This window comes from Pavona decussata, unplaced genomic scaffold, assembly GCF_977016875.1.
Source record: "Pavona decussata unplaced genomic scaffold, jaPavDecu1.1 SCAFFOLD_416, whole genome shotgun sequence".
In the NCBI taxonomy this organism is placed as follows: Eukaryota; Metazoa; Cnidaria; class Anthozoa; order Scleractinia; family Agariciidae; genus Pavona; species Pavona decussata.
The window spans coordinates 400,001-414,071 of record NW_028145778.1 but is presented as its reverse complement, the minus strand read 5'-3'; the positions used below and the strand labels follow the sequence as shown (position 1 = coordinate 414,071).

General features: G+C 40.7%; 3 protein-coding genes across 4 annotated transcripts in view; 2 read left to right on the top strand and 1 right to left on the bottom strand.

Annotated features, from left to right (window-relative positions):
• The first annotated feature begins 46 nt into the window (after positions 1–46).
• On the top strand, positions 47–1,737 carry LOC146450908 (uncharacterized). Its single transcript, XM_085099791.1, has one exon. It carries the CDS (start codon positions 148–150, stop codon positions 1,465–1,467), a length of 1,320 nt encoding a protein of 439 aa, XP_084955917.1. The 5' UTR covers positions 47–147; the 3' UTR covers positions 1,468–1,737.
• Positions 1,738–2,233: 496 nt separating this feature from the next.
• On the bottom strand, positions 2,234–6,979 carry LOC146450907 (uncharacterized). 2 transcript variants are annotated; one of them, XR_014860174.1, is made up of 3 exons: positions 6,828–6,979; positions 2,764–5,308; positions 2,234–2,732 (listed from the first exon to the last, which is right to left on the bottom strand). XR_014860174.1 is itself a non-coding variant. In XM_085099792.1 (2 exons), the coding sequence occupies exon 2, from the start codon at positions 5,227–5,229 to the stop codon at positions 3,928–3,930; it is 1,302 nt and encodes a 433-aa protein (XP_084955918.1). In that variant the 5' UTR covers positions 5,230–5,308; positions 6,828–6,979; the 3' UTR covers positions 2,234–3,927. The 2 variants fall into 2 exon arrangements, 1 of the variants encoding a protein (XP_084955918.1); XM_085099792.1 differs by having other exon boundaries at positions 2,234–5,308.
• Positions 6,980–12,731: 5,752 nt separating this feature from the next.
• LOC146450906 (microfibril-associated glycoprotein 4-like) overlaps positions 12,732–14,071 on the top strand; it is a 1,975-nt gene continuing 635 nt past the window's right edge. The window contains exons 1-2 of the mRNA XM_085099799.1: positions 12,732–13,064; positions 13,388–13,764. Coding sequence (XP_084955925.1) covers positions 12,787–13,064; positions 13,388–13,764 — 655 coding nt within the window. The 5' untranslated portion in view covers positions 12,732–12,786. The remainder of the gene's footprint in view (positions 13,065–13,387; positions 13,765–14,071) is intronic.

Sequence of the window (14,071 nt, the reverse complement as noted above, 5' to 3'; positions counted from 1 at the left end):
AAACACTGGCATTCTTTCAAGTACAACAAAACACAAGAGGCTGCAATTGATTCTTGACTGAAGATAATTCGTCAACGATCGCAAAATAACTTCCTTTGAAGTGTTTCCAAGCTGCTAAATCTCGATAGTGGACACTTCGCCCAGAAAATGTTGCTTATTAATGCAGTGAAAGGGGGAAGAATTGCACAAGTTAAAATGTTTATAAAAGTCGGGATAAATGTCGACGAAGTCGATGAAAATGGCCAAACTGCCTTAATCCACTGCTGCTTTCTTCAAGACAGTCGAATGAGGATTAAGATCCTAAAAGCACTGATTGCCGCAGATGTAGACCTAAACAAAAAAGACAGTTTTGGGCGCACTGTTCTCGCATGGGCTTGTTTTAAGGGAAGAACCGAAGTTGTCCGGTTTCTACTGAACGATCCGCGGTGTATTGATCTTCAAATCGACGTCATCGACAAAGAAGGAAACAGCACACTCCTTCTCTCAGTCATGTCCGGAAATTTTCTTATTGTGAAAATGATGGTCGGAGTTTTAAAAGGCACTGCTAGAGCAATTGAGCTTAACAAATCTAACAACGCCGGTATGCAGCCCCTTATCGCGGCGTTTTTACGCGGCGATAAACTTTGCGCTCAACTTCTCATCAAACAAGTTGGTTCTTCAGTGTCGAGTGTGCTCAAGTATTTGAAAAGCCTTCAAAATGGCTGTAATGGGTTCCTTGCAAGCTCGTCGTCGTTACCTTTGTTTGACCCTTCACAGGGAAAAAAGCAAACAAGAGAAAGTTTTGTTCAATTTGCTGAGTTGACAGAAGACGACATTTTTGAGTTTCTGTTTGCGAAGGACAAAGGTCGGTCTGACGTACAAAAGTACGAATCATTAGAACTAAAAGATGAAAAGAATGGCGCAGAAGAACAACAAATTCTTTTGTCGAGAAGATCTAAATCAAAAAAGCAAGACTCTTTTTTACTGCAACGGCCATATTCATCAGAAACAATGACTGATACATCAGAAATAGACGCATTTAGAAGCGCCGGAAAATGCACCTCAAGACCAGTTACTGCACAGGAAGCAGAAGTACGAGAAAATGAGACCAGTAAGTACACGGCCTCGAGCAGAACATCAGTGCAGCAACTAATGACTCTTTACGCAGAGCAGAATTCGCCGTCCTTCAGACATGGTCTTCCCGTCCGCAAATACATGCCGCCGCAGCCTCAAGCTTCCAATACGGACTTTGGCTCCGAGTTTGACTCCCGGCGTTCGAGTTTGCACCCAAGCGAGACCGACCCAATTGCAGGGCTTTCACCTCGACTTCTTGGTGAATCTCTTATGGATCAGCAGCTACGATTAAAATACGCGCGCAATTCTAGAGCTACCAGCATGCAGGTGCCAAGGCTGCCTTCACTGTCCGGAATGGGCCGAGGAAGAATGAAAAGAACAAGATCGTCCACTATTGTGGCCTTGAAATTGTAAGATTTTAGACTCAGACTCAAACTTCACCATAACCTTAGTTCTTGTTCGCTGTATTGTTTAGGTAAACCGGAATGGCTTAAGTCATATAGGGCGTGCCTGGAAACGAGTAGTGTCGGTTAAACCTCCCGTCAACGCTTTTCCGAGAATCTAAAAGCACTTGTTATATTAAAGCAAGCTAGTGGTCTTATAAACACGACTCTTTGGTAAGGTACGTGTATTGTTTTGAAAGCCACATTGTACAATAAATCTTATGATAGACCTGTACAGAAAGGTTTTATTTTCCGGCTATTTAACAGTTTTCTCTTTTGATATGTTCATTCCCCTAGTACTTAAAGAGACCCATTTGAAGGGTGCTCTTCTACAGATGAGAATTCGGTACCGCAAGGCAGGCTGGTACTCAGGCCCGAGTTTTCTGATACGCCTGATTAGGTCATTTCCAAGGTGCAGCCCTTAATCAAGCCGAGGCTTGGTGCACAGCCTTTCATGTAATGGTGACCTTTTATTACGCTTTTACGTGAATGGTTCTGAACTAGGTCTCGCTTTCATAAAGAAGCTTAAGGCAACTAGCAAATGGCCGTGGCTTTCTTAAACCTTTCGTTGTACATTTTTCGCTGAAAAGAATCGCTTTTCGCCGTGTATTAGGCAATTCCATCTCAATACGACATGGAAAAAAGTTTAAACTTTGTCAGTAGTTAATGACTTAATTACTGTGTCACTAAAAATTAACCCAACAACAAAAACAACTACAACTACAACAACATTATTTAACATCAGTGTGTTATATTCTGACCTCAATCCTGCTAATCGTTACGTACGTCTGTTGTGATCGTTACAATAGACCTTTGGCCTTGTTCAATCAGTGGAATTTGTACGTTTTCGGTCAGAACTGTGGTTAAATTTACTTTCTGATTTTAGCCGTTGGCCGGCCCAACTATCTGAGATGAATATTTGGTTTTATTTTATCAATTGAGTTGATGAGGTCATTTGGTCATCGTAAGACATGTGAGAGCTGACGTCTCGAGCGTTAGCTCTTTGTCAGAGCGAATCTGACGAAGGGTAACCTATTTGCACTGATGAAGGACTAACGCTCCAAACGTCATTGAGCTCTTGAATGACGAAACTCGCGGGTTCACCGCTCGCGTGAAACAATACTACAATACATGGCATTTATCCGCCTTGATTTGTGCACCTAAGTAGAGAGAGAATTTTCAGCAAAATTTCCTGTCTACAGAAAGAAAATCACGAAAACCGCGATCACCACACGACTAGAACCCGGCAACGGCTTTCATGTCGAACTTCGAAACGCAAATCACTACTGTTACTGTCCCCCACAAAATTCTGACATGGGCAGTTCCTTTGCTCTCGAGAAGTCTAAAAATTTACAGAACTTTTTCCTGCGAATTTGTTTGTTTCCGTAGATTATGGTGCCGACAACAAATGTGCGTGGCTGCCGGTCGAGGAAACTCTCCCCATTCTATACTTAATACAATTCCACATAATTTACGTACGGTGTGCTTGGAAGTGCAAATAGCTAAGATTATATGAGCCATGTCCAGGCTGGGTAAGGATTTTATAAGGGCTTTTCCCCGGAAACGTTGGTAAGTTACTCTTTTTTGTTAGTGATTTAGCCAAAGCTATTTCAGTCAATTTTTTATCACATATCATATCGTCCATTGTACGCGGATCTGTAGACTTCTGATTTCGAGTGAACATGAAATATTCGCTTTTGTATATAATTGCAATTTAGATTCATATAATTGCAGTTTCAGTCGACCACACCGCACCGCACAATAACCACAGGATTCCCTCTGAAATCAAGGAACTTAATCCGTTTGAAAGCGATAAAGCTTGGGTGATATTTACCGGTCGTATTCTAGAATTTACGCGCAGCCCAGTTTAATCTGGCAACAGACATGGAAGTGGTGGTGGTCGCTTTGAGTAGTTGTACTGTACAAAAAATAAAAGCAAAATTTATAGCGATATGAATCATTTTTCTCAAAGAGTTCATCATTATAATACTCAAATTTTCTAAACGTGTATGTGGCTAGTTGATCTAACATCCAGAGAGTTTCTACTGTTAAATCGTTTTGGAAATAACGATCTTGGACTTACATGTAATACATAACGATTCCGTCTTATTTGTTCCGTCTTATTTGTATTTGTAAAACGGCATACTTGGGGAAACAAATAGTCTCCCTTCTATAGTCGAACTACTTGAACCACTAATAATACAAAAGAAAGTTAACAGAGCAGTTTTCAAATGTAATTAAAATATGTCTTTAAAGTTCGTTTTGCGATTGCGTTCACGTGCTTTCCCTCGCATGGGAAAGTTTACCTTCAGTTGAGAATTCATTAGTTCGTTGAAAGGTATGTGTTTGTTGTTAGTCTATACTGAGCAACAGCCGAAGACAATAGCAACTTCCTCTATTGACTGAATATAGGTTCTTTAAATCTGAATGATCAACTTCCGCCCCTGAATACCTTGGCTACTTCCATCATGAGTCTCATAGTTTGTTCACAGCTCCTTTCTTCTCTCTCTCGGTCCATCCTTGTCATCTGCAGTAAGAATTCTCTGTCCTTCCGATCACTCTCCTCCATGTAATCTTTGAGAAACTGCAGTGGTTGGCTCTTCTTGTCTTGAGTCCCATTTCCCTCACTTGCCCTCTGCCTGGGATCCCTGTGCGATAGTGTCCCACTGTTCTCTCCTCCACGCGAGGGGGCCACGCTGTTATCATTCATGCTGACGCCAGAGGTAAAACGCCCATCTCCACTGTGGGTGGGAGGGACTATACCAACACTACTCCCCCTGGGGTTATCATGAGTGCAAGCAGTGCTGGTTTTGAACACTTTAGCCATCTCCATCATCAGCTTCACTGTCCGTTCGTAGTTTCTCTCCTCCCTTTCGCGATCCATCTGCGTCATTTGAAGCAAGAATTCTCGATCTCGTCGATCGCTTTCCTCCATGTAACTCTTGAGAAACCGAAGCGTGGAGATGTCTTCTTCATCCGCAGGCATCTTTTTCTTCCTCTTCTTTGGAGGTTCTTTCCTCTGAGGTGACTCCGTCTCCTCATTCACGGTCGGGTTACTTTCAACACCTGCAACGCCTAGGCCAGTCGTCGTGTCTACGTTGAGCGCTGAACTTGTTGGGATATTCACGACAACGATCTCATCGCTTGCATTGTTGTCTTCGTTATCACCGCTAGCTGCCATTCCCCTGTCACTGTCCTGATTGGCCGCTGTACTTGGATCAATAATCTCAGCAGAACTACCTCCATGCGCCTTCCCGAGCACTTCATCGATTTCATCGAAGTAATCGCAGGTTCTGTCATCCTCTCCAGTCTCGCTGATTCGCTTTTTTGCTGTCTTGTAATCGAAAACTATGCTCTTCATGCGTCCCTTGCACTGTTGGCCCGTACGGAACGTTTCAAATCCACACTGCGCCAGCTTCTGATTCAACAAACGCGCCACTATGTCCCATGCTTTCGCGTTCCTCTGCTGGCTGATATTCTGGTACTGCTCTCCCCAAAGGGTGATCAGAAACCGCGTCTCTGCATCGGACCAGTTTGGGGAGCGGCCCGGCTTTAGGGGCATTGGTGATATGAATGAATCGGTACTTGAAGTAGAGTGTCCACTTGGCACAAAGGTTCGTCCTTCGGATGAGAGACTTGAGAAAGCACTGAATCTCGATTCTGATACCTGAAGAGGAGATGTTGGAGAAGTGACCTTTGGTGACACTACTGCGCTTCTATCACGTGGAAGCATTTCCGAGCGGAAGAGAAGCTGTTGGCTTGGCCCGTTTTTATCGGATCCCGAGGACGACAGTACTGACGACGCGAACTGACTGCAATCAAAATAAAATTAATTAGTCTTTAGGTTGGTATACATTTGATCGCCAGCGATAGTCGACGATTAAAAATTTGCTTTCCCTTTATCCTCCTTTAGCGCCTCTTTTCTTTCCTGCCTCTTCTCATTAGAGTGGTTTCCAATTGATTGTCGTAAAACCAAAAACCAAAGCAATTACTCTAACTAAAGTAATTACGTTTTTGCTTTGGTTTTGCTTCACTTCGCTCTGTGATTGGTTGATAAAACTCGCGCCACTTTCTCAACCAGATGTAAAACCAGATGTAAAACCAAAACCAATCGTGCCTCGCTCGCACGTGTTTTCCCGCGTTTGGCGCCGGTTACATGTATTTGCTTTGAATTCTGATTGGTTCATTGCGCTGTTTGCATCTGTCGTGATTGGCCAGAGTAATTCCTTTGGTTTTGGTTTTACGACACTCAATTGGAAACCGCTCTAAACATCCACTGGAATTACTCTAAGAAACATCTCCGAAAGTAAGAAGCTTCTCCAGAGGTGAAAGTCGAGAACTCTGCGATCATTTGGAACAATGTAGGAAGTGAACCGAAGCGTCTAGCAAGAAAACTGCACTGTATATCAAGACATAACGGTCTGCTGCGATTGTGAAAAGGCTTTCTTGTCCAAGACAGTCATTGAAGGGCAATTTAATGCGCTTATCCGGATCGGGAGTCTGTTTTCATGGACAATTTAATAGTTAGGCGAATATGGATGACTGAAAAGCGGACCTCGAAAGCACGGAGAAAACCCATAATGCAATGGGGAAGTGTCACGCGGCTGCTGGAATTTCACTTTGTTATTTTTGAAGTTTAGTTCACGCTCAAATAACCTGAATTTACCCCGATTTGCGTGTAAGGAAGTTTTGTATCCTCCAAATGAGTGCTCCTTTTGCATGAGCAATAATTTATTCAAACAAAGATGGGAAGCAAATTAAGTTAATTGAATCATAATTCATTAAGTATACTTGTGTATGTGGTTATTCAATTACATGCATGTGTGAACACATTTTAAAATACGGTTCTGGCCTTCGTCGATATGAATAAGTTTTTGGAAGACCACAGAACAAAAGAAACTTGAAAACAGCGTGAAAACAAAGCTATGTTGTGGCCAGCAGCTGCCATATTTTGCAATAGTAACCGCATAAATTATCAGGTCATTGTTGCTAATGTGAACTGAATCAAACGAAGACTGTTCTCAGTCTCTATCTTCAATTTGGAATCTAAATACCTTTCCAAGAATAGGTTTTGAAATAAAGAAACCCTGCGTTCGGCTAAAATCGCGAATTTTTTCAAGCCTGGATGAAACACCTTGTGCATTAGACATGTTCACAGCGAAAACGACCACTACTTCAATCCATGTGAATCGAATGTAGGTAGACCTGCATAAAATACTGTGTTTGGATCCAGTTGCAGCTATCGGGCAACTACATTTGCGCTTGTTTAGTGCGCCAACAAAATTAATACAGTCTTCTCCGGAAACAGATAGTCTCAAAAAGCTTCCTTACCTGAAGTTTTCCAGGTTTGAAAGCGAACTGCTCTCCGCTTTACCATGTTTGAACACAAGTGTAATGGATACCAGTCAAATCTAAGACGCCAAAGTGAAATAAGCTTGTCACTGCTTGTACGCTGATTGGCTCACACACAATAGGTAAAGAATTAGCAATTCTAAACCAGGTGTAGATTTACTTCAAACGGCGAAAACACCGCGTCTAGATTCGAATTTTACGCTCGTTTCACTTTGAATTCACGTAAGAACCGAGGAGAACTTCGGCTTTTTGAATCGGCCGTAGTAAGACTTCTTCGGTGTTGTATCGAGACAGTTTTCGTTTGCTGGGGTATAGAGAAGATAGGATCGTAAAGCTGGTGAAGATATCAAATGGATCCGAGTATTGTGAACGCGAATGCAGCCCAGTTCTTTCTGAATGCGCTAGCTTCCATGCAAGCTACAAGCGCTTCAAACAACCAAGCAAAGCTAATAAGAAGATTCCGTACACTCAAGAAACGCAGGCTTCGAACACTGATGGCTTTAGTCGCTTACACCGAGCAGGAAAAGCGAAAGACAAAAATCCCTCCTGTTCCTGAAGGACCACCAAAGCGAATTTGGGTTTTACAAAGGGATCAATACATGTTCGAGGAATTAATCGCTGGAAATCTCCCAGAAGAGACGTGGCACCAGAACTTTCATGTCTCTAAGAAAACTTTTTTCAAGATTTGCGATATAGTTCGGTCTGAACTCTCCCGGCAGGATACAAACATGCGACCATCTGTTTCCCTCGAGAAGAGAGTTGCTGTCGCTTTGAATCGACTCGCTACTGGAAGCTGCTACACGGCGTGTGGTATCGGTTTTGGGCTTCCCAAATCTACGGCAAATGTCGTGAAGAATGAATTCTGCGACATTTTGAGACGGAAAGCGGCAAATTACATCAAGTTTCCTAAAAGCAAAGAGGAAGTGCAAAAAGTTATCGCGGAATTTGAACACATTTCCCTGTTTCCTCACGTGGCGGGTGCCCTGGATTCAACTCACATTAAAATCATCGCGCCGAAACAAAATAAGTACGATTTCTTGGGAAAGAAAAACTTTTACAGCGTTTTGGTTTTAGGTGTAGCTGACAGCAACTGCAAATTTATTCACGTAAGTGCGGGGTGCCCAGGTTCTGTTGGTCATGCACAGATGTTGCGTGACAGTGCGCTACAGCGTGACATCCAAAGTGGTGTTGTCTTGAATGCACCAGATCGAGTGATCGAAGATGCGGCAGTGAGACCACTTCTTGTTGGAAATTCCTACTTTGATTTAAGACCCTGGCTGATGAAACCCTATGTGCAGGCACCAAATATTACCTCTAGTCAGAGCACCTTCAACGAAGCCCTCAGCTCTGCAAGGGAAAAGATCGTCCAATCATTTGGCCTGTTGAGGGGCCGTTGGCGTTGCCTTCAGGAAACATTAAAGGAGGATACTTTCAGGGTCCCCACCACTGTTATTGCTTGCTGTGTTTTGCATAACTTGTGCATTGACTTGGGTGATGACGCTCCTATTGAGCCTGCAGTCATTCAGGATGAAATAGATATCAATGATGATGATTCTAATGACTGGTCAGCAGTGGATGAAGATGGCAGACAGCTGAGGGAGACAATTAGGAACTATTTAGACAAATATGGATATTGAATCTATTATTTTATTTAACCTTACATGTAGCTGCATTGGAGATATACCCTAGCCAACTTGAACATCACGTTATTGTAACCCATTCTTTACTGAATCATGGGCAGCAACTTAAAGAATACCACAAATAATAGAACGTGATGAAATTAGCAAAATAGCAATACTTGAAGCCCGTCATTTAAAAGAGTTATGTTTTTATGAGTTTTTGAATGTTTCAACAATTGAAAGTAGAAAGGAAGTGGTAAAACTGCCTTAACCTAGACTGTGAGCAGTCGTATTCTTTCCTCAGATCACATGTGCAAAGTGACGGTGAAATTATGCTAATTAGAAAAGGGAACGAGTGGCTTGCAGCTTCACCACTCGCAAGATCCATCATGTGCTACAAAACTAAGGAGAATAAAGAGACTGCTCGCAGTCTAGCCTGAACCATCATTTTATATGTTTTTTCTTAACTGCAGAACTATCCTGGATAGACCATAAGGAGGCTTGAAAGAGTTTTTAGCCGTGTATGCATAACCTTACATGTAGTGATGTACACATGCCGTAGTTAAGATGCATGCATGAACTTAGGGTGTGTTTCTTTGGGAAAATCAGAATCCGGATTATTGATCCAAGATCATTCAGATCATGGTGGATCAAAGAAACAGACGAATCCACTCTGGGTAAGGATTCATCGGTTCCTTTGATGCACCGTGATCTGAGTGATCTTGGATCAAAAATCCAGATTCTGATTTTCCCTACAAAATGCACCCTTAATGAATCCATATTTCTATGAAAAGTTGCATGTGCAACACATCAGTTTTAAAAATGTGATGTAACATCACGAATTGAAAATAAAACATAAGTTCCTGTGAATAGCTTTTTGTCATACAGCGAGAGGAATTAAAAATTGTAGCAAGCTTTCAAAAAGGCAGTTTTTCAGATAATTCATAAAAGTTCATATTTAGAGGGTCTTGTTGTGGAACCGTGATGTTACAATTGGTCTTAAAGAACTGCCCAGTGTTGCTTACATGATAATCTTTCGTCATCTCACATACACAATAATAGTGAGAAACCCTTTTGAGCACACCTTCATTTTTATGAATCATATTGTTGTGTGGAAAAAGTAGCTAGAAAGCAAACCCTGATCACCAGGATGTTTTGCGTAAAAACCTAAGTTTCCCAAAAATTTACAGCTGTAAACTGTCATGAAAATATCAGATACATGTTCTTAAAGGTCCTAGGTATCAAACCTTGTTACTTTAATTTCTTATTTCTTTATTCCCTCAGGCTCTGCATTTCTGATTGCCTACTGCTGGTAGAATGTTACAGTATCAATACGCATGCTAAACACCCAGACACTTTAATTAAGTATTAATTAGTCCATTACTGTTTCAGTGTTAATCAACAACCTTTAATGATCGTTAAGTGTTATGATTATGACAGAAAACAGAAATAGAAAACCAACTCCCATCCTAGAAGTGGAATCCCAATTACAAGGAAGTCGTCATTTCTATTGCACTTCCTTACAATAATTATTTTGGGATTTCATGCACAGACTCAAATGTTACAACCATCTTTTATACTATAACAAACAGAATTACAGGAAAGAACTGCTCTCATTTGAACTGTCACAGTATAGGATTTTATCAACAGACCCCAAAGTGAGATTATAAACACATGGACGGCATCATAGACAGCACCACTGGAAAGAACTGCTTGGTAGCTTTCATTTGAATGGTCATACTGTAGTAGAATTTCATCCACAGATACAAAAATAAAACAACCTTATACAGCATATTGAAATCGCCACAGGAAAATACTACTCCAAAGCTTTCATTTGAATAGTAACGCTTAAGGATTTCGCTCAGATTTGAAAGTTGGAACTGCCTTGTACAGTGTACTTCATGGGAAAGCCAGAAGGGTTGGAAAGATATGCTAAATAGCATTCATTTCCTTGACAAACTCCAGAATTAGATTCACGCATGTACAGATAATTAGTAGCACTGCAGGAACGTTCTGCTTAAAAAGATGTCGCTCAAAAGTTTTCTTTAAAAAGGACACACTTAGGATTTAGGATTTCACATTAGGACGTTTTTGTTCAGCATTATAAATGACACTGCAGGAAAGTGTGGCTTTCATTTGAATGGTCAGATGATAGGATTTCTCGTGAACAGCTTGTACAGCATAATTAACAGTACCACAGGAAAGTACTGCTCAGTAGCTTCAACTTGAATGGCCGCACGTTAGGAGTTCAGCTACAAACTGCCAAGGTGTGAACCAGCTTGTATGCCGACAAAATAAATAGCAGTCTAACGGGAAATTTCCTTAATAGGTTTCTTATAGAAGTGTCCCAGTTACGGATTTCGTCCACGACTCCAGCGTTTGAGCCACCTTGTACATAAATGGACAGGCAAGGCACACGTCACGATTTCGTCCACAGACTCAAAAGTTGGAACAATCCTACACGGCAAAATGGTCACAAACTAAAAGTCAGAACTAACTTGTGGCATCATGATAAACAGAACCACAGGAAAGTAATGGTCAATAGCTTCCATTTGAATGGTCACACTTGGGTTTCATCCACAGAGTCAAAAGGTTAACGCCACCTTGTACAGCATAATAAACAGCACCACAGGAAAGTACTGCTCGCTGGCTTTCATTTGAACTCGGACGGGTCACTTGTTAGGATTCTATGCACAGACTCAAAATATGGAACCACATTTGGAATGGTCCCAGTTCTACACCCCTTTTTATTATTATTATTATTATTATTATTATTATTATTATTATTATTATTATTATTATTGTTATTGTTATTGTTATTGTTATTATTTTTATTTTTATTGTATAAGTACATTGTTTTTCCAGTCCAGGCTGAATATCCTTATTTTTCTGCCGATGTTAGCCAGAAAATATTCTTGTGAATATTCTTAGAGGCAGCGTATGACATTTCCGTTTTTATTTAGAGTGTATTTAATATGTTACATTGTGCCCTTGCTCCATCGCTTTTCTTTGCATCGAACATTTGGCTAGTGCAGGTTTTTATCATTTTATTGGCTAGTTTTGCCGTTTTGAGAAAGGAAGAATTTTATACGGTTTAGTTAAAAATATATAATCGCACACTCTTTTTTTTATTTTTTATCTTTATTATAAGATTGTTGTTTTTCCGGCCCAGGCTGAATATTCTTTTTTTTTTCTGCCGATTTAAGGCTAATAATATTCTTGTTCTATCCTTGACTAATAGCTTATCACATTTCCGTTTTAGAGGGGTATCAATATTAAAAAAAGAATTTATCATGATACTTTTTGCGGTTTAGTTCATGTCTTTTGTGCTGTATACTGTACATATGTATTACATGTACCGTTCATCGAACTGTCATTAGCATTGAACATTTGGCTATACCTAGTGCAGGTTTTTCGTTTTGTTGCCTAGTTTGCCGTTTAGAGAAAGGAATAATTTTATACCGTTAAGTTAAAAACATATAATTGTATTGTATTCCAGATTTTCAACACACAAATATATCCTTTTCAAAATCTCAGCCTCGGGCTTATTCTTAACATATTCTTACAATTTCGCAAATTTCAGCCTCGATATTCTTATAAAATAAATCAAACAGAGTGTAACACATCAAAAAAGTGGTTTATTTTAAGTAGATAAATATTTTTTTAGTCTGGGATGCAAGCCTTCTTGTTGCCGTGGGCAGTAGACAATGTTTAGATACGATTGTTGGCAAAATTGAAAATGGCTTAGAACGTGGTTTTTGTTGAACATCGTCTAAACTGTCTTTTAATAACCGACCCTTTGTGTTTTAATATTTAATTCGCAAGGGAGAAAAATAATTAGTTTGTCCCTGTGCTAACGACAGGGATGTTGCGTCGATGTTTATTTTATTCTGTTTTATTAGATTGTGCCTTACACGACTGAATTGTAACTGTAATGGGGTGTTTATCACATGCAAATACTTTCACGGCGAGTCATGCACCATTATGTATGATGTAAGTTGTGAGTGATTCATGTGGGCCAAAGTCATGGATGGCTTCAAGATAGTCTTTTCGATAGTTTTATTAAAATTTTAAAACGATACAAAAGTCTCGGGATTCTCGCGACGAAATTGTTTTTTTATTTATATGTTAACAACTACCGGAAGCCAAATTGACACTTATTGTTTCCAAAAATAGAATAGCTAAACACGAAAAAACCCCTTGTCTCACTGACTCAAGATTGCATATATCAAAAGACCTTCCCATAAACAGTGGTTCCGGGGTACTTGTTCAAACATACAGCTAAGCGATTGCGTTGATCTCACTAGTTTCATTCAGAAATGATTTGCATCAAGGTAATATTTTGTTGCAGTCTGCTATTTCACGCAGCACATGTGGCAAGTGTGAACAACTTAACGCGAAACCAAGTCACGCCACACTCCAACCAATCGCGTTCGAGTTCGGCTGCGTCGACGAAGTGCCACAATGTGCACTTCAACAACTACTGCTCAGTACCAGGCAAAGACATCAAAGCTCAGCTTCTGAGAATAGAGAACCGCCTGGAAGATATGCAGAAAAATATCGACTCTTTGACTGCAAAGAACTCTAAATCGGGTGGGTACGATCGAACTGACTTGTCTTCTTTCTGTAGAGGCGAAAACCTCTCTCAACTGTGAACACGCTGGCCAGTGGGGAGTAATGTAAACATGTATCAACGGGCATTCAGCCAATTGCCGCTGAAGCCAGCATTTTTTTCGTTTGCCCCAAACTAGTCAAATTGCTGCATGCAATAGTCTTCTGTTTAGTGAAATGTCGACTCAATATATTTTTCTTAACATCGATGAGATTTTGGTGTCATAAAAATTTAGTTTTGGTTTTGGGCGCTAGAAATCCAGCGCAAATGAAAACTATTGCAAAGTTGAGCTCTTCTGGTATGTTGAGTTCTTCTACAGTTAAGAAAACCCGCGCTGAGCTATATATCTGGCCAAACGGTCAGTGGCGTTTGCAAGATCCGTACCCTAATGGTTCAGGTGCCTTTGATGTGTTCTGTGATCAGAAAACAGCCCGTGGAGGGTGGACTTTGTTCCAGAGCTCAGTTGATTTCAGCCGTGGATGGAATGACTACAAACGCGCCTTCGGTAACCTGAATGGCGAGTTTTGGCTCGGACTGGACAAGATTAATCGTCTTACAAAAGCAAAGAGCAGACTTCGCGTGGACCTGGAAGATACGAAAGGAAATGCTGCTTACGCTGACTACGACTTCTTTGCTGTGTCAAGCGAGAGGATTAAATACAAATTGAGCCTTGGATTTTATTCTGGTAAGTTTTCTACTGAAAATGCTCTTCAGGTTCAGTGTGTTGGATTCCGTAGTTCACTGAACAACAACAAATTGAACCTTAAAACCTATTTTCGTTAGATTTCGTGTAATTATTCTTATTGATCACCAAATCCATGTTTGTTTGTCGTTCTGTTTTTTAGTTTTCTTTCTTTGATTTTAATTACCCCCCCAGCCCCCCCCCCATTTCGCTTCCTCCCTGACTCAACACTGAATACTCGGTTACATATCCGTCTTTGTTAAACCCCGGGTCTGATTTTGACCGTTTCTGTTAATTTGTTTCCATTTTT